This window comes from Boleophthalmus pectinirostris, unplaced genomic scaffold (genome assembly GCF_026225935.1).
Source record: "Boleophthalmus pectinirostris isolate CB_2022bp ecotype Guang Dong unplaced genomic scaffold, ASM2622593v1 HiC_scaffold_15, whole genome shotgun sequence".
In the NCBI taxonomy this organism is placed as follows: domain Eukaryota; kingdom Metazoa; phylum Chordata; class Actinopteri; order Gobiiformes; family Gobiidae; genus Boleophthalmus; species Boleophthalmus pectinirostris.
Genome location: NW_026571070.1, coordinates 8,314,721 through 8,335,497, shown reverse-complemented (window position 1 = coordinate 8,335,497; position 20,777 = coordinate 8,314,721). Strand labels below are relative to the sequence as shown.

General features: G+C 42.7%; 1 protein-coding gene across 1 annotated transcript in view; it reads right to left on the bottom strand.

The window, feature by feature from the left end:
• The window catches only part of LOC110156595 (serine/threonine-protein kinase H1-like), a 59,375-nt gene extending 39,143 nt beyond the window's left edge, over positions 1-20,232 (bottom strand). Inside the window, exons 1-2 of the mRNA XM_055151244.1 lie at positions 19,964-20,232; positions 17,178-17,883 (exon numbers count right to left, since the gene is read on the bottom strand). Of these exons, the coding sequence (XP_055007219.1) occupies positions 17,178-17,883; positions 19,964-20,232 (975 nt within the window). The remainder of the gene's footprint in view (positions 1-17,177; positions 17,884-19,963) is intronic.
• Between the last annotated feature and the right edge of the window lie 545 nt (positions 20,233-20,777).

Below are 20,777 nucleotides of genomic sequence, written 5' to 3'. Positions count from 1 at the left end.
AACATTTATTCTTCTTAAAAATAATTCCGGTTGCTCAGTGCATCATCGTTGTGTCCTTCTGACGCGATCCACAGGCTCGAGGGCCGTCCTGGATCACAAGTCCTAGTTCAAGATTAGTCCTGGTTCAGTCCTGGTTCAGTCCTGGTTCAGTCCATATATGGTGCAAAAGTTCTCCATCTTCCCACTCTCGCAATCTTCATTATTTTTAGTCCTGATTTTTAGTCCTGGTTTAGTCCTGGTTTAGTCTGGGTTTAGACCTAGTTTAGTCCTGGTTCAGCTCCGGCTCAGTTCTGGTTTAGTCCTGTTTGACCTGGTTTTTAGACCTGGTTTAGTCCTGGTCCTTTCAGTCCATATAAGGCGCATAAGTTCTCCATCTTTAGCATCCTGGTTTAGACCTGGTTTAATTGGTTTAGACTGGTTTTAGACCTGGTTTCCTGGTTTAGTCCTGGTTTAGACCTGGTTTTTACCTGGTTTAGACCTGGTTCAGTCCTTTGGTTGAGTTCTGGTTTAGTCCTGGTTCAGACCTGGTTCAGAGCTGGTTTAGAGGTTTAGACCGGGTTTAGAAATGGTTTAATCCAGGTTTAGAGCTACTTTAGACCGAGATTAGACCGGGTTTAGTCCTGATTTGGTCCTGGTTCCTGGTCCTGGTTCAGTTCTGGTTTAATCCTGGTTTAATCCTAGGACTTGCGAAGACCGAACTTTTGCGATATTGGACTCGGTCTAAACCTGGTCTAAAACAGGTCTAAACCAGGATTAACCCAGACTAAAACAGACCAGGTTTTAGACCAGGTTTAGTCCTGGTTCAATCCATATATTCGGCATCTTCGCACAGTTATTTTTAGTCCTGGTTTTTAGTCCTGGTTTAGACCTGGTCTGGACCTGGTTCAGTCCTCGGTTCAGTTCTGGTTTAGTTCCTGGTTCAGACCTGGTTTAGATCCGGGTTTAGACCGGGTTTAGTTTGGTTTAATCCAGGTTTAGAGCTTTACCTTTAGAGTCCTGGTTTAGACCTGGTTTCAGTCCTTTCACCTGTTTTAGTCCTGGTTCAAAGTTAGACCTGGTTTAGTTTCCTCTTTACCTGTTCTGTTACACTCTTATTTTCGTGAAAGTAACTTTATTATGAATTACTCCAGTACATTTTTTCACTCCTGAAAATCCTTTCACACACCTGACCAACATGTCTGCCGGCGAGGACTCACCTGAGGCACTTTCTCCTCTTTTATTCTCTACATTTTTCACGTCAACAGAACAGAGTTTATTAGATTCAGAGAGAAACACCCCCCCCCCACATACATCAGCCGACGCAGGATCCTACCGAGCTCCGTTTATTGAGCTGCATCTCGTTAGAGCGAGGAACCCGGAGCTCGACACCACCTCCTTTTGTCCGTAATTGCGACAAATCGAGCTTGCAACACGAGGCCGGATTGAACTAATTTGAAAATAACAGATCCGGGAGTCGTTTAAGTCTGGCTTTTGTTTTGGATCTGGCAGCCGTTCTCGGTGGTCGACTCGAGCCAGGTTTAAATTAGCGACGAGATAATGAGTCCGAACGGTGAAGCGGCGATTTAAATTTCAATTCAACAAACGCGGAGAGGAGGATAAAGTAATAAGCGTGATGGATGAGCTGTTCCCGCGCCGGTCACTAGGGGGCAGGCTGTGAATGGGGGTGAGGCGGATTGGCTTTGGCTGCTTTCAAATGTTCGGAGGAGCGGTGGGAGATTCCTAAATTGCGTAAAAATGTGTGTAGAAGTGGCAGATCTTTAGTGCAGTAAAATATAAGAAGTTCATCAATGATAAAAAAAAAATTTAAAAAAAAGAAAAAGAATCAGGTTTTAGTTTAAAAAAAAAAAAAAAAAAAAAAAGAGCTCATCTGTCCTAAAAACAGTACATGTACCAGGTCTAAAGCAGGTCTAAACCAGAACTAAACCAAGACTAAACCAGGTCTAAACCAGGTCTAAACCAGGTCTAAACCAAGTCTAAACCAGAACTAAACCAGGACAAAATCAAGTCTATACCAGGTCTAAACCAGGACTAAACCAGAACTAAACCAAGACTAAATCAGAACTAAACCAGGACTAAACCAGGACTAAACCAGGACTAAACCAGGTCTAAACCAGAACTAAACCAGGACTAAACCAGGTCTAAACCAGGACTAAACCAGGACTAAACCAGGTCTAAACCAGGACTAAACCAGGACTAAACCAGGTCTAAACCAGGTCTAAACCAGGTCTAAACCAGGACTAAACCAGGACTAAACCAGGACTAAAAGGTCTAAAAGGTCTAAACCAGGACTAAATCAGGTCTAAACCAGGTCTAAACCAGGACTAAAACCAGGACTAAACCAGGTCCTAAACCAGGTCTAAACCAGGTCTAAACCAGGTCTAAACCAGGACTAAACCAGGACTAAACCAGGTCTAAACCAGGACTAAACCAGGTCTAAACCAGGACTAAACCAGGTCTAAACCAGGACTAAACCAGGACTAAACCAGGTCTAAACCAGGACTAAACCAGGACTAAACCAGGACTAAACCAGGTCTAAACAGGACTAAATCAGGACTAAATCAGGTCTAAACCAGGATTTAACAGGACCATGCTATGTGGACGTGTCTCCTCTCCTCTTCTATCAATAAATATTTTTAATTTGGTTCAGTAAAGTCTGGGCTTTTTATTTTCTTCATCAGACAAAAACATCTGATGTTTATTCCTCGTCTTTTCTTCTCTACAGCAAATCAAGTAATCCAAAGTATTCAGATTACATTACTCACTTTAAGTAATTTAACAGATTACGTTACAAAGTACATTTTGGGGAATGTAATCTGTAATCTGTAGGGGAATACATTTTAAAAGTCACCTTCCCAACACTGAATACAAAGGCAAAAAAAAAATCCTCCTCGTGAAAAATATTGAGCTCAAACTCGACCTTTGACTCTTATTTGTCAGTTCCTGTATCTGCTTTTGTATCGTGTGTTAAAAATAAAGAGTCGTGCAAAGTCAAAAGGCAGAAACATTTGTATTGTGAATGTTATCAGTGTAATATTTAAATTTTTTTAACACGATAAGTTAAGCAAAATTAAAACTAAAACTTAGACCAAGGCCAAACTGGGTTAAATGACTCTGCAAAAAGGAAATTGTGAAGCAAATTGCTGCATCTAAAAAATCCCCAAAAAAAAAAACTTTTTTCTTTTCATATGAAGAACTTTCTATTGTATTTTTATTTTTGTGATTATGGATTATTTGTAGGAATAAAACCGAAATATCGTGATATCATATCGTCAAAATTTCTTATCTTAAATTAAGAGTTACGGTGCAGTGATAAAAAGACAGAGGGAACTACATAGACCATGATCCTTTGCTCCTTTTCAGAGCGGACTACAAGAAGAAATAGAAAGAAAGAATTAGAAAGAAACAGTTCTAAGCACTTTTAAGTCTTAGTTCTTTGGATTAAATCATATGGAAGCCCTGAGAGGCAAGAGAGAGAGAAAAAAGAGGCAGGTCATTTGGGCTCTATTTTCAAAGTGTTTTTTTTTTTTTTTTTTTCACCAACTCAAAAAAAAAAAAACAAACAAACAAACAAATTTTTACACAAAAAAAAGTTCTACAATTTTTTTTTCTCTTCTGTTTTTTTTCACCAACTCAAAAACAAATAAATAAATAAATTCTAATTTTTTTTTCTGAAAAAACAAAACAAAATAATCCACAAAAAAAGTTCTACAATTATTTTTTTCTCTTGTGTTTTTTTTTTTTTTTTTTTTCCCACCGTTGATGTGGCTTAAAGAAGAAGAAGAAGAAGAAGAAGAAGAAAAAAAGAAAAGCGTTTTTTTTTTTTTTTTTTTTTTTTTTTTCAAGAAAAAAAAAAAAAAAAAAAAAAAAAATAATTGATTTTTTTTTTTTTTTTTTTGAGTTGGTGAAAAAATTCAAAATAAAAATTTGAAAATAGAGCCCAAATGACCTGCCTCTTTTTTTTCTCTCTCTTGCCTCTCAGGGCTTCCGTAAAATCATTTTAAGAGAAAAAAAAAAAAAGTAGCATATTTTTTCACCTCCACAAAATATCACAATAAATATCGTATCGTGAGATTTATATCGTGAAAATATCGTACTGAGAGATTTGGATATTGTTACATCCCTAATTATTTGCTATATCAACATGTTTAAGATAAATTGTTCAGTCTTATCCCTCCCGTCTCTCTTTAAAAATATGCATTATATTTCATTATATTTAATTCCAACAGGCAGCGGGTGAGGGGCTGAACTGGCGCTGGAGGCAGCAATGCATTATGGAATTGTAGTTTAAATTGTCTTTTGCATTTTATCAGGGGGCCATTATTAATAGAAATTAGAAATAGTCTCTTAGGTAAGTAGAAATGATCTCAGGGGCCATATTTGTCCCCTCCTTCACTCCAGTCTCTTTCTTTCTCTCTCTCTCTCTCTTTTTTATTTCTTTTTTTTGTCTCCGTGGACACACACACACACACGTCACACACACACACACACACACACACACACACACACACACACACGTCACAGCGACACACACAAGATGGAGAGATAAGGACGAGATCTACCTCAAGGCTAAACTCTCTCCTCTCTCCAATTTGTATTCTGTCTCTCTCTCTCTCTCTCTCTGTCCTCTTTCACTGTCCGTCCTCTCTCTCTCATTTCTATCCTCTCTCTGTTCTCTCTCTCCTTTCGCTCTCTTTCCTCTCTCTTGCTTTTTCCTCCCCCTCTGTCATCTCTCTCTTTCTCTCTCCGTTCTTTCCTCTTTCTCTGTGTCATCTCTCTCTCCCCCTCTTTCCCTCTCTTTGTCCTCTCTCTCTCTCTGTTTCCCTCTCTCACTCTCTTTCCTCTCTCTCTCTCTCATCCCACCCCTCTTTCTTTTTTTGCTTCCCGCTCTCTCTTTCCTCTCGCTCTGTCATCTCTCTCTCCCCTCTCTCTGTCCTCTTTCTCGCTCTCATTCCTCTCTCTCTTTGTCCTCTCCCCCTCTCTTACGTCTCTCTCTCTCTCTCTCTCTCTCTGTCCTCTTTCTCTCTGTCATCTCTCTCTCTTCCCCTCCCTCTGTCCTCTCTCTCTCTTTATTTGCTTCTCGCTCGCTTTCCTCTCTGTGTGTCATCTCTCTCTCTCCCTCTCTCTTTCCTCTCTCTCTCTCCCTTCATCTCTCTGTCATATCTCTCTCCTCTCTCTCTTCTTTTTCTCTCTCTCTCTGTCATATCTGTCTCTTTCTCCCCCCATCTCTCTGTCCTCTCTCTCATTCCCTCTATTCTCTCTCTTTTCCCACCCCATCCCTCCAACTCTCTCTCTCTCTCTCTTCTCTTTCTCTGTTCTTCTGTTTTTCTACCACACCTTTCCTTTCTCTCTCTCTTTCTCTCTCCTTTTCCTCCATCTCTCATCTTTCCCCCTCTTTTCACCACCCTCTTCCTCTCCTCTGTTTCTTTCTCTCCCCATCTCCCTCTTTTCCTCCCTCCTTCTCCTTTCTCAATGTCTTTCCACACTTCTCTATCCTGTGTTTTCTCTCCATCACGCCATCCTGCCTCTCTCTCTCCCTTTTCCCTCGCTCCATCTTCTCCTCCTCTCCTCCTCTCCTTTCTCTCTCTCCTCCTGTCATCCGTCTCTCCGGTGTCACATTTCAGTGTCACAGTCTCAGACCCTGAGGTGGAGAGTATATTTAGGTGCGTTGGATTTTTCTCTCTTTTTTTTTCTTTTTTTTCTCTGATTTTTGCAGAAATCCAGTTCACCTGCTTCACTTTATGTCACAAACTGAGTCCAGAGAAAAGATTTAGACATTTCAACACTGATATAATATTTAATTTTATGTTCTGAAGCAGGACTACTAGAGGACTAGAGGACAGGACTAGAAGACAGGACAGGACTAGGACAGCAGGACTAGAGCAGGACTAGCAGCAGGACTAGAACAGGACTAGAACAGGACTAGAACAGGACTAGAGCAGGACTAGAGCAGGACTAGAACAGGACTAGGACTAGAGCAGGACTAGAACAGGACTACAGCAGGACTACAGCAGGACTAGAACAGGACTAGAACAGGACTAGAGCAGGACTAGAACAGGACTAGAGCAGGACTAGAACAGGACTAGACTAGAACAGGACTAGAGAGCAGGACTAGGACTACAGCAGGACTAGAACAGCAGGACTAGACTAGAGCAGGGACAGGACTAGAGACAGGAGAGGACTAGGACTAGACAGGACTACAGCAGGACTAGAGGACTGAGCAGGACTAGAACAGGACTACAGCAGGACTAGAGGACAGCAGGACTAGAGCAGGACTAGCAGGACTAGAGCGGGACTAGAAGCAGGACTAGCAGGACAGAACAGGACTAGCAGGACTAGCAGGACTAGACAGACTAGAGGACTAGAGACAGGACTAGAGCAGGACTACAGCAGGACTAGACAGGACTACAGAACAGGACTAGAGGCAGGGACTAGACAGGACAGGACTAGAGCAGGACTAGAGCAGGACTACAGCAGGACTAGAACAGGACTAGAGCAGAGCAGCAGGACTAGAGACTAGAGCGGGACTAGAGCAGGACAGGACTAGAGCGCAGGACTAGGACTAGAGACAGGACTAGAACAGGACTAGGAACAGGACTAGAGCAGGACTACAGGACTAGAGAGGACAGGACTAGAGGACAGAGGACTACAGCAGGACTAGAGCAGGACTAGAGCAGGACTAGAGAGGACAGGACTAGAGCAGGACTAGAGCAGGACTAGACTAGCAGGACTACAGCAGGACTAGAGACAGGACTAGCAGGACTAGAACAGGACTAGAGCAGGACTAGAGAACAGGACTAGGACAGCAGGACAGAGCAGGACTAGAGACAGGACTAGAGACAGCAGGACTAGAGGACTAGAGCAGGACTACAGCAGGACTAGAGCAGGACTAGACTACTAGCAGGACTAGAGAACAGGACTAGCAGGACTAGGAGAGCAGGACTAGAGAGCAGGACTAGAGAGCAGGACTAGAGCAGGACTACAGCAGGACTAGAGCAGGACTACAGCAGGACTAGAGCAGGACTAGCAGCAGGACTAGCAGAGGCAGGACTAGCAGGACTAGACAGCAGGACTAGAGAGCAGGACTAGAGCAGGACTAGCAGGACTAGAGACAGGACTAGAGGACTAGACTAGCAGGACTAGAGCAGGGACTAGAGACTAGAACAGGACTAGAACAGGACAGGACTAGAGCGGGACGGACAGCAGGACTAGAGCAGGACTAGACAGGACTACAGCAGGACTACAGGAGCAGGACTAGAGACGGGACTAGACAGAGACTAGCAGGACTAGGAGACAGGACTAGACTAGACAGGACTAGGAGAGGGACTAGAGCAGGACTAGAGCAGGACTAGAGCAGGACTAGAGCAGGACTAGCAGGACTAGCAGGACTAGAGACAGGACAGGACTAGAGCGGGACTACAGCAGGACTAGAGCAGGACTAGAGCAGGATTAAACCAGGACTAAACTTGTATTTAATCACCAGTAGTGGGACTAAATGAAGAACTGACACAGGACTAACCCAGGACTAATTTAGGAGTAACCCACCACTAACCCAGGATTAAATGAAGGACTGACCCTGGACTAACCCAAGACTAACCCAGGACTAAATGACGGACTAACCAGTACTAACCCAAGACTAACCCAAGACTAGTCCAGCACTAACCCAGGACTAAATAAAGGACTAATCCAAGGCTAAATGGGTTAGTCCACCCAGGATGAAATAAAGGACTAATCCAGGACTAACCCACACTAAATGAAGGACTGACCTAGGACTAAATGAAGGACTAAACCAGGACTAACCCAGGACTAACCCAGAACTATCCAAGGACTATCCCAAGACTAACCCAGAACTAACCCAGAACAAACCCAAGATTAACCCTGGACTATCGCAGAACTAACCCGAGACTATCTCAGGACTAACCCGAGACTAACCCAGGATTAACCCAGGACTACCCCAAGACTAACCCAGGACTAACCTAACCCAGAACTAATCCAGAACAAATCCAACACTAACCCTGGAATATCGCAGGACTAACCCAAGACTATCCCAGGACTAACCCAGGACTAAATGAAGGACTAAACCAGGACTAACCCAGGATTAACCCAGGACTAACCCAAGACTAACTCAGCACCAACCAAGACTAACCCAGGACTAACCCTGGACTAATCCAGGACTAACCGAGGACTAACGCAAGACTAACCCAGGACTAACCCAACACTAACCCAGGACTAACCCAAGAATAACCCAGAACTAACCCAGGACTAATCCAGGACTAAATGAAGGACTAACCTAGGGCTAACGCAAGATTAAATGACGGACTAACCTAGGATTAAACCAGGACTAACCCAGGACTAACTCAGGACCAGCCCCAGACTAATTTAGGACGAACCCAGGATTAAATGAAGGACTAACCCAGAGGACTAACCCAAGACTAACCCAGGACTAACGCAGGACTAACCCAGGACTAACCCAGGACTAACCCAGGATTAACCCAGGACTAACCCAGGACTAAACGAGGACTAAACCAGGACTAACCCAGGACTAACCCAAGACTAACCCAAAATTAACTCAGGACTAACCCAGGACTAACCCAGGACTAACCAGGACTAACCAGGACTAACCCAGGACTAACCCAGGACTAACTCAGGACTAACCCAGGACTAACCCAGGACTAACCCAAGACTAACTCAGGACTAACTCAGGACCAGCCCCAGACTAATTTAGGACTAACCCTAGGACCAAATGAAGGACTTGACCCAGGACTAAACCAAGACTAACCCAGGACTAAACAGTAAAACCGTTTGTGTTTGTGTGTTTATGCCTTTAGTTTTGCCTGGTTTCCATGGCGACGGCGCAGATTATAATAAAGTGTGTAATCTTTGACTGGAGGCAGACGAGTAAACCTGACTCACGTCCATGATGAGTCCGACGTGCGAGCGAAAGACCCTGGAGGATTCATTAACACAGAATCCTCCAGTGAGAACCTCAAGATCCCGTCTCCACTTCACAATGTTCTTCACCCGTGTTTTGGATTCATCACAAATTTACACAACAAATGACTCTGGAAGAAAAGAAATACTGATACTTGATGGTGACGTGATGTGAGGGGTGTTCTGCGTGTATGTGTATGGTGGAATGTTCGGTAGTTACTAGGTCTAACCAGGTCTAAACTAGGTCTAGGTCTAAACTAGGTCTAAACCAGGTCTAAACCAGGTCTAAACCAGGTCTAAACTAGGTCTAAACTAGGTCTAAACTAGGTCTAAAGGAGGTCTAAACCAGGTCTAAACCAGGTCTAAACCAGGTCTAAACCAGGTCTAAACCAGGTCTAAAGGTCTAAACCAGGTCTAAAACTAAACCAGGTCTAAACCAGGTCTAAAACCAGGTCTAAACCAGGTCTAAACCAGGTCTAAACCAGGTCTAAACTAGGTCTAAACTAAACCAGGTCTAAACTAGGTCTAAACAGGTCTAAACCAGGTCTAAACCAGGTCTAAACCAGGTCTAAACCAGGTCTAAACTAGGTCTAAAACCAGGTCTAAACCAGTAGGTCTAGGTCTAAACCAGGTCTAAACCAGGACTAAACTAGGTCTAAACTAGGTCTAAACTAGGTCTAGACCAGGTCTAAACTAGGTCTAGACCAGGTCTAAACCAGGTCTAAACCAGGTCTAAACTAGGTCTAGACCAGGTCTAAACTAGGTCTAGACCAGGTCTAAACCAGGTCTAAACCAGGTCTAAACCAGGTCTAAACCAGGTCTAAACTAGGTCTAGACCAGGTCTAAACCAGGTCTAAACAGGTCTAAACCAGGTCTAAACCAGGTCTAAACCAGGTCTAAACCAGGTCTAAACCAGGTCTAAACTAGGTCTAGACCAGGACTAAACCAGGTCTAAACTAGGTCTAGACCAGGTCTAAACCAGGTCTAAACCAGGTCTAAACCAGGTCTAAACTAGGTCTAGACCAGGTCTAAACCAGGTCTAAACTAGGTCTAAACCAGGTCTAAAGTAGATCTAAACCAGGTCTAAAACAGGTCTGAGGAGGTCTAAACCAGATCTAAACCAGGTCTAAACTAGGTCTAAACCAGGTCTAAATCAGGTCTAAACTAGATCTAAACCAGGTCTAAACCAGGTCTAAACCAGGTCTAAACCAGGTCTAAACCAGGTCTAAACCAAGTTTAAAGTAGATCTAAACCAGGTCTAAACTAGGTCTAAACCAGGTCTAAAAGGTCTAAATAGGTCTAGATCTAAACCAGGTCTAAAAGGTCTAAACCAGGTTCTAAACCAGGTCTAAACCTAGGTCTAAACTAGGTCTAACCAGGACTAAACCAGGACTAAACCAGGACTAAACCAGGTCTAAACCAGGACTAAACCAGGACTAAACCAGGACTTAACCAGGACTAAACCAGGTCTAAACTGTGTGTGGTGAGTATAACAGACAGTGAAGTGGTTTAAAGTTTTTAAAGTGTCTGAACGCAGAGAGAAGGACTGAAGTATCGTCAGCACCGTCACGTTTCCTGTGACTCGAGTCAGAGGTCGGACGGTCCGTTTGCACACGGCCCTCTCCACCTCGGCCCGTCCGATCCTCTGCAAAAGAGAAGTGTCCTCAAACCCACATGAAGGGTCCTCAAGATGGCGGAACCAGGATCTAATTTCTGTTCTACATTAGGTCTAAACTAGAACTTGAACCAAGTCTAATACTAGGACTAAACCAGGACGACCAAATAGAGCGACCGATTAAATAAAAAAAGCACCCGCCTACCGTCGAGCGAACGAATCCTAATGCTGCGAGGTCAGACGGTTTCCACAAAGTGATGAGCAGCAAGTCCCTCACGACACTAGAATATTTACAGTGTGCGTCTTTACTCTAAACCTGCTGTTATTCACTTAGTGTTTGTACATGTTTTGTCTCTTCATCAGCAGCTGCGCCTCTCTCTCCTGGGACGACATAAGGTCTAAATTAGGTATAACCCGGTCTAAACCAGGTCTAAATTAGGTCTAAACAAGGTCTAAACCAGGTCTAAATTAGGTCTAAACCAGGTCTAAATCAGTTTTAAACCAGGTCTAAATCAGGTCTAAACCAGGTCTAAATCAGGTCTAAACCAGGTCTAAAATAGGTCTAAACCAGGTCTAAATCAGGTCTAAACCAGGTCTAAATCAGGTCTAAACCAGGTCTAAACCAGGTCTAAATCAGGTCTAAATCCAGGTCTAAATCAGGTCTAAACCAGGTCTAAAAGGTCTAACCAGGTCTATCAGGTCTAAACCAGGTCTAAATCAGGTTTAAACCAGGTCTAATCAGGTCTAAACAGGTTAAACCAGGTCTAACTAAAAAGGTCTAACCAGGTCTTAGGTCTAAACCAGGTCTAAATCAGGTCTAAACCAGGTCTAAATCAGGTCTAAACCAGGTCTAAAGGTCTAATTAGGTCTAAACCAGGTCTAAAATCAGGTCTAAACCAGGTCTAAATTCTAAACCAGGTCTAAAAAGGTCAGGTCTAAACCAGGTCTAAATCAGGTCTAAACCAGGTCTAAATCAGGTCTAAACCAGGTCTAAATCAGGTCTAAACCAGGTCTAAATTAGGTCTAAACCAGGTCTAAATCAGGTCTAAACCAGGTCTAAACCAGGTCTAAATCAGGTCTAAACCAGGTCTAAACCAAGACTAAATCACGTCTAAATCATATCTTAACTAGATCTAAACCAGGTCTAAACTAAGTCTAAACCAGATCTAAACTTGGTCTAAATTAGGTCTAAACTAGGGCTAAATCAGGTCTAAATCAGGTCTAAACCAGTCTAAACCAGTCTAAACCTGGTCTAAATCAGGTCTAAACCAGGTCTTAACTAGGTCTAAACCAGATCTAAACCAGGTCTACACCAGATCTAATTTTGTTCTACATTAGGTCTAAACTAGAACTTAACCAGGTCTAAACCAGGACTAAACCAGGTCACGACCAAATAGCAGCGACTGATTAAATAAAAAAAAGCACCCGCCTACCGTCGAGCGAACGAATCCTAATGCTGCGAGGTCAGACGGTTTCCACAAAGTGATGAGCAACAAGTCCGTCACGACACTAGAATATTTACAGTGTGCGTCTTTACTCTAAACCTGCTGTTATTCACTTAGTGTTTGTACATGTTTTGTCTCTTCATCAGCAGCTGCGCCTCTCTCTCCTGGGACGACATAAGGTCTAAATTAGGTATAACCCGGTCTAAACCAGGTCTAAATTAGGTCTAAACAAGGTCTAAACCAGGTCTAAATAGGTCTAAACCAGGTCTAAACCAGGTCTAAATCAGGTAAACCAGGTCTCTAAATCAGGTCTAAACCAGGTCTAAATCAGGTCTAAACCAGGTCTAAATTAGGTCTAAACCAGGTCTAAATCAGGTCTAAACCAGGTCTAAATCAGGTCTAAAAGGTAGGTCTAAACCAGGTCTAAATTAGGTCTAAACCAGGTCTAAAAGGTCTAAACCAGGTCTAAAAAGGTCATTAGGTCTAACCAGGTCTAAAGGTCTCAGGTCTAAACCAGGTCTAAACCAGGTCTAAATTAGGTCTAAAACCAGGTCTAAATCAGGTCTAAACCAGGTCTAAATCAGGTCTAAACCAGGTCTAAATCAGGTCTAAACCAGGTCTAAATTAGGTCTAAACCAGGTCTAAATCAGGTCTAAACCAGGTCTAAAAGGTCTAAACAGGTCTAAACCAGGTCTAAATCAGGTCTAAACCAGGTCTAAATTGGGTCTAAACCAGGTCTAAATCAGGTCTAAAACCAGGTCTAAAACAGGTCTAAACCAGGTCTAAATCAGGTCTAAACCAGGTCTAAAACAGGTCTAAACCAGGTCTAAATTAGGTCTAAACCAGGTCTAAATCAGGTCTAAACCAGGTCTAAATTAGGTCTAAACCAGGTCTAAATCAGGTCTAAACCAGGTCTAAATTCAGGTCTAAACCAGGTCTAAATCAGGTCTAAACCAGGTCTAAAGGTCTAAACCAGGTCTAAATCAGGTCTAAACCAGGTCTAAATAGGTCTAAACCAGGTCTAAATCAGGTCTAACCAGGTCTAAATCAGGTCTAAACCAGGTCTAAATCAGGTCTAAACAGGTCTAACCAGGTCTAAACCAAGACTAAAATCACATCTAAATCATATCTTAACTAGATCTAAACCAGGTCTAAACCAGGTCTAAACTAAGTCTAAACCAGATCTAAACCAGGTCTACACCAGATCTAATTTTGTTCTACATTAGGTCTAAACTAGAACTTAACCAGGTCTAAACTAGGACTAAACCAGGTCACGACCAAATAGCAGCGACCGATTAAATAAAAAAAAGCACCCGCCTACCGTCGAGCGAACGAATCCTAATGCTGCGAGGTCAGACGGTTTCCACAAAGTGATGAGCAACAAGTCCGTCACGACACTAGAATATTTACAGTGTGCGTCTTTACTCTAAACCTGCTGTTATTCACTTTGTGTTTGTACATGTTTTGTCTCTTCATCAGCAGCTGCGTCTCTCTCTCCTGGGACGACATAAGGTCCGGTAATTCAGTGTAGTCAGACTGAGACGCATACGAGCCGCACCGGAGCCAGGGCCCTGTAATCCTGGGCACGCACACACTCGGGGGGGATTACGGGGGGGTGCGGGGGGTATTGTTCAGCCGGTGGTCTCCGCTCTGTGATAATGGGGTCTTCACAGCGAGAGACGCGTGTTGCCAGCCTCAAATATCAGCGTTTTTGGAGAATACAACTGGAGTTTAAGCCCGAAGAGTAATCCTGATTTATGCGTAATCGGCGTGAAAAGAACAAGATGGAAAATTCAGCGCGGGGAAAATGAAGAGCTGTTACGGGCTTGTGTGACGGAGAGGAACAGTGGTGAACAAACATACGCGCGGGTGTATAGGATAAACTGGATTTACAAAGAAATAAGAAACCCAAGAATGTGCTTCTACTAAAATGCAGTTTGACAATATGTACTTTTGCTCCGTATACGGACTGAACCAGGACTAAAACAGGACTAAACCAGGACTAAACCAGACTAAACCAGGACTAGAACCAGGAAAACAGGACTAAACCAGTAGGACTGAGGACTAAACCAGGACTAAACCAGGAACTGAATCAGGACTAAACCTAGGACTAACTGAACCAGGACTGAACTGAGGACTTAAACCAGGACTAAACCAGGACTAAACCAGGAAACCAGGACCTAAACAGGACTAAACCAGGACTGAACCAGGACTAAACCAGGAACTAAACCAGGACTGAACCGAGGACTGAACCAGGACTAAACCAGGACTAAACCAGGACTAAACCAGGACTGAACCAGGACTAAAATGAACAGGACCAAACCTAAACCAGGACTAAACCAAACCAGGACTAAACCAGGTCTAAACCAGAACTAAACTAGGACTGAGCTGGGACTAAACCAGGACTAAATCAGGACTGAACCAGGACTAAACCAGGACTAAACCAGGACTAAACCAGGACTAAACCAGGCTAAACCAGGTCTAAACCAGAACTAAACTAGGACTGAACTGGGACTAAACCAGGACTGAACCAGGACTGACCAAACCAGGACTAAACCAGAACTAAACTAGGACTGAACTGGGACTAAACCGGGACTAAACCAGGAATGAACCAAGACTAAACCAGGACTAAACCAGGACTAAACCAGGACTAAACCAGGACTAAACCAGGACTAAACCAGGACTGAACCAAGAAAAAACCAGGACTAAACCAGGACTAAACCAGGACTGAACCAGGACTAAACCAGGCTCTCTGTGTTAAGTCACTCCCCCTTCAGAGCGCAACACAATCTGAGTGCATCCCGCTTATGTATTTATATTTTGCATTGTCGTGTGGGAGCATGGGGGACATAGATTTTCACATAATTTTAATGCTAACTGTAATGAGGGCTAAAATAGGACCCTGGAGAGATCACTAAATTACTCAAACATGCAAGGATGACGCCTAAAACCTCTTCAGAGATGCTTTTGACGAGAGAACAATGTTATAACAAGGTAGAAAGCTCACAAAAATCAAGTCAACATAATACTCTCTCTTTAATAAACAAATGTACATTATATTTACAGGCCTACTGTAGTTAAAACACATCATTCTAGACAAGTTAGTAAAGCCTGTCACATTCTGGAGCGGGGCGAGTGTGGTGAGAAAGTGGGCGACCTACTTTCCCCGCGCTGTCTGCAGATAATAAAGAAAAAAAACGATTGGCTCACATTTGTATGAATGGAAGCTGCAGAGGCCAATTGGATCAGAGACTCTTCTCCTGCATCTGTCTGTGTGACGCTCAAACCACATTAAAGGTCCGATATTACACAAAACTGACTCTTGTGAGCTTTAAGTCGTCTTATAATGTTGTTACAGCCTCAAAAACAGACCTGGAGTTGTGTTTTGTTTCATTCTTTCACCTTCAGTTCAGTAGAGATCGGCGATTCCAGGGTTAAAATCATCTAAATTATTGTAGTGAAGGTGTGTGGAGTTTAAAAACACGGTGAGGCACTTCCCGTATTAAGTTGTAAGAGAATTTAAGTAATTTATCCTCCACGTACGTCTCTCAGTTTAACATTGACTCACAGGAGCTATAGTAACACAAACATCCTCCCTTGTGGCACCATTGGCATACTGTTATTTAAATTGTGGCATATTCTTGTCTAACCTGTGCCTACTGGCCTTCATAGTCTTGCTTTATTTTCGTTGCTTTATAAACAGTGGTGTAGTGTTTTGTTTTTTTTTTAAGTGGAGGTAAGATTGTGATTGAACCAGGAGAACTAAACCAGGTCTAAACCAAGACTAAACCAGAACTGAGCCAGAACTGAACCAGGACTAAACCAGGACTAACCCAGGTCTAAATTAGGACTAAAACAGGACTAATCTTGGACTTGAGAGACAGAGGGAGAACCCGGATCCACAGAGCAGGGTGTCCGCAAAGTGCGATCGGGCGACGGCTGTGTTTAGCTCCGTGGGGCGCGAAGCTCTGTGCCGGTCCTGGTTCAGTTCTGGTTTAGCCCTGGTTTAGTCCTGGTTTAGACCTGGTTTAGTCCTGGTTCAGTCCTGATTTAGTCCTGGTTTAGTCCTAGTTTAGTTCTCCTGGCTCATTCACGAATCCCTACTACACCACTGTTTATAAAGCAAGTGAGGTGATACTATAAAGACAGTAGGCACCAGTTAGACTTGCTTTAGTCCTGGTTCCTGGTTCAGTCCTGGTTTAGTCCTGGTTCAGTCCTGGTCCCTCATGTGGCAGGTCACTATAGGACAGTCCTGCAGATATGAGCCTATGCAGTTTGTTTTAACCATTGCCAGTAGCTATATATAGCAATATTAGTTTTATAAAAAAAAAAAATAAATAAATAATATATATATATATATATATATATATATATATATATATATATATATATATATATATATATATATATATATATATCACGTCAGGAGAAGTGGGTGAACGGCATAACCCCGCGCACCACGCCCACTACACCCCTGTTTATAAACCTCCTCCTGTGGAAGCAAAGTTAAGGGGCTTGAACACTAAAAGATCGTACTACTTTCACCTCTGAAATCATACTACGTTGACTTGATGGTAAACAAACCTCTCCTTCTAAAGGCATCCAGTTGCTCTCCAGCCTTTTAATTCAATCCTTTCTTGGAGAAGCTGAAAACTTCTACAACATTCGTGACATCACAAAGTGGCAAAAAAGTGACATCCCTCAGCCTAAATACACAGAGTTTATGTATTAAACATGTGTGAATCAAACTGGGGCGTGTCTATGTTCCCTCATTTCTAAGGTTTTTGTTTATTTTCTTTCCAAAAATAGTCCCTATGTTCCCACACGTCTTTTATCATCATTTTGCATCAGATTTTATCCCCATTTCTCGCAGTGTGGTCATCAAATACACTCAACCTATTATTCTCCTGCAGCAGTTGACTACAGATGTAATGTAGAGGTCATGGTGCAAAGGATCCTAGGTTGAAAAGACTCTAAATCATCCCTTTAAATGTGGTATAAAAATAAAAATTACTTGACTTAGAGTTTAATTTTGATAAAATCTTATAAATAAAGAAACATAGGGCTGATCCCAATGAAACAAAACACTACTCAAAGTCTGTTTTTAATGAAGAAGCATCATTATAACACAGAGAAACATCAGAAAATAGCGTAACATGAGCCCTTTAAACAATAATAATGATACTTACATCTCCGCTGTAGCTGTATTTCCCTCGTATTATGGCGCGGTAGAGTCCGGTTCGACTCTCGTCTTCAAACGGCATGGACCCGCTCAGAACGATGAACGCTATGACGCCCATCGCCCACAGATCCACCGCGCTGCAATGGGGTTTCCTTTGCACGACTTCAGGAGCCTTGTACTCGGGCGTTCCACACGTACTCCGCCAAGACCAGGAAGTACCCACGCTGGAACTGTCGCTGCTACCTAAATGCTCGCTGGTTTTGTCGCTAAACGAAGCCAAGCCGAAGTCCGTTACGAGCAATCTGGAGTTCGATCCTGGATGGTAGTACAGCAAGTTCTCTGGTTTCAGATCTCGATGCGTTATGCCGATACTGTGGAGGTAGCTAACAGCGGCGAGCACCATTTTGATCGCTCTGGTGGCGTCGCGTTCCGTAAAATGGCCCCTGCTCACGACTCGGTCCAGGAGTTCGCCGCCGGTCGCGAGCTCCAGCACCGTGTAAACTCTGTGGGGGAATTGGAAAACCTCCACCATACGGACGATGTTTGGATGGCTGACCCGCTTTAGCACGGTCAGCTCGGTCACGCACACTTCGCGGCCCTCGGGAAATTCCACCTCCATCATTTTTATGGCGAAGGGCCGGCGGGTCGCTCTGTGCTCCACGCGCACCACACGACTGAAGCGGCCGCGGCCAATCAGAGCCTTGATATCGTACCTGACGGAGAGATCAAAGGTTAGAAAATGCCTTATTAAAGGTTGTATGGAGGATTTTTTTTTTATTTCAAATTGTCAATGAAAGTTTAAAATACCAGTACAGAGACGCAGCAGCCTCGTAATTATGATGACCAAAAAAAAAAAAAGAATGAAAATCTATCAACTGTGGACGTAGTGAGGCCAGATAAACATCAGCCAATAGAAAACAAGGCTACCTCATTTCCTATTGGCTGTTAGGTTGTCAATCAAACTCCCTACGTTTCTAGTGTAACTGACTCGTCGGTGCGCGGGGATTATGTAGTTTATGCAGCAGTTTTTAGAGAATTTTTCAAACTGTAGCTTCCTCGCAATTCGCACAAAGTTTGTTGCGATGGCGGACGAGAATCAACGACCGGTTCGCCGTAAAAGAAAGTCAATTTTTGAGGTCGCTGAAAGAAGAGAAGGGGAAAAGGAGCCAAGACAAACTGAGGTGATTCTTGGAGATTTCTTCCAGCGATTGGACGAATGAAGCAGATGAACGGTCTAAAAACTGATGCGCTGGTCGATAAATTATTTCTGAACAGGTCACTTCAACAGTAATTCTGAACATGCACTGGATGTAAACAAGCGTGATTTCTAGAGTAAAGAGGCGGGAGGAGTTCTACTGAAGGTGGTGTCACTCATGCACAACATTTGAAAAAGGACCGTCACTGCATGTCACTTCCCTTAAAAAAATCCTCTATACAACCTTTAAAATTTATATTGACAACAAATTCCTTTTACAGTGTTTTTTTTTGACTTATATTTGACACTGATAACATAAAAAAATCATTAAAAACACTGGGTCTGTTGATTGAGATTTTGTCATTTCCAATGGTCAAAGATGCTTGTTTTTTTTTTATCTGTCAATGAAAACATGTGGTTTGGAGTAAAGTTTTTTCGTGTGTGTGTGTTAAAGGAGCACTATGCACCCTATTTTTCAGACTATAAGGCGCACTTAAAATCCTTTAATTTTCTGGTGGTGCTTACTGACATTGAACTGATTTTATGTGGTACACGGAGCTCAAAAATCTGTCAGAATGTTTTAGTACGACTTTGGTAAACTATGAAGCCGCAACACTTGATGGAAAGTTCTTTGTTGACTCAACTCACACTGCCGCCGGCGCCTTATAGCAGAAAGGGCATACGTTTTCCACCTAGTTGTGTCCTTTAGTCCGACAGAAGCTGACCGCATCAGCACACAAAGAGTGAGCTGTTTTTTCAGCGCTTATAGTTTATGCAAATGAGCCATGTAGTTTTAAGCTTCGTTTCTGTAAAACGTAAACAAATGCTGAATTAAACACATTATTACACAATGTATATTTGAGTCATCCTCGTAGAAAATAAGAAAAACTAACTTAAATGATCCACCCACATTCACATTCATAACACACATTCACCAAGACAGGGAGGCAACGCTGGGCGAATTACGCCACGATCTGCCAATGGATCGTGGACGCCTGGGCTAAGGATCAGTCTCAAGTGTCGTCCGTTTGACTCGCTTAATGCACCTTATAATCCAGTGCTCCTTATAGTCTGAAAAATACAGTCATTTTTTGCTTGTGGGTCCATCACCTGCTTATTTCTATGGATATATCATTGCTCTGCCTGGAATGTTCCACAGTATGACATTAAACAGCTCTAAATTACATCCAGTTACAGCTCAGAAATACCTAAAAAAAAAAAAAAAAAAAAAAGGCATTCTGACTTTGATCACCTCTCCACAGATCTGACCTATAACTTGGTTCTGGTTTGGTCCTCCATGATTATAGGAAGATTTAATGCCGCACTGTGAAATATTCCAGACAAAGCAATAACATCTACATTAAGAAAAAAAAAAAAACGTCACGGACCATCCGCCAGAAAAGTTACACAACGCACCTTTAACAGTAGCGCTGTAGCCTTATATTAAACTCAAATCCTGATAAAACATTTTTAATTCAAATCATCTTAGCTTAGATTTTGTTTCTTTGCAGTGTCTGTCAATACAAAATTTAAGAAAGTAGTAAAATTACAGGATCTTTGAAGCACTGTCATTTTGTAAACAAATAAAAAGCACAAACCTGGCAGTGACTCTTGGATCAAACTTGTCTTTATACGTTTTAGTCTTGACCCTGTGTCCTGTGTCTCTCGTGTTTTTTGAAGGCCGACGCTCCTTTTCCTGGCGATTCTTGGCGTTACCTCCAAACCAAAATCTTTTCTGCTTTTCCAATTTCTTCCCCGTTTCATCTTTATCTTCACGCGCTCGAGAAAAAGCCACCAAAGACTGCACCACGCTCACGTAGCCCACCGCAGACCCCTCTGGCACAACTTTACCGTATCCACAACCCATTAGTCCCATCGAAACTGTCTTTCTCCATCTACGAGCGTTCTGGAGTGAAATGAAGAAGAGGAAGTGCGTATTTGGTGTTAAGAGCCGCTAAGCCCCGCCCCCTCACAGGTAACAGTGGAGGCGTGATCTTACCTTGTACGCAGGTGGTAAAAGTGTCACGTAAACCTCGTTTTATTTGAAGTCTTTGTCAACACAGAAGAGCGAGAGAGTGAAGGGGAAATGGAAGCACCTGCCGAAGCCCGGAGTCAACAGAGCCTGAAGAATAAAGAGAGAAACGAGGAGATTTACAGCGATAGTTTTAAAAAGAAGAAAAAAAAAAAAAATGTTACTGGAGGTTTTCAGATTCTCACGTCACACTGGGGGTTGTCTACATGTATTTCTGTAAATGAATCTTCTGCAGTTACCATGGTGACTTAGATTTAGACAAACTTTATTGATCCGCAAGAGAAATTATTTGGATGCATTTGCTCACACGTCACAAAATATTATAATAACAAAGAAAAAAACCTATAAATGACACAATGCACATGCTAAAAAACACTTTC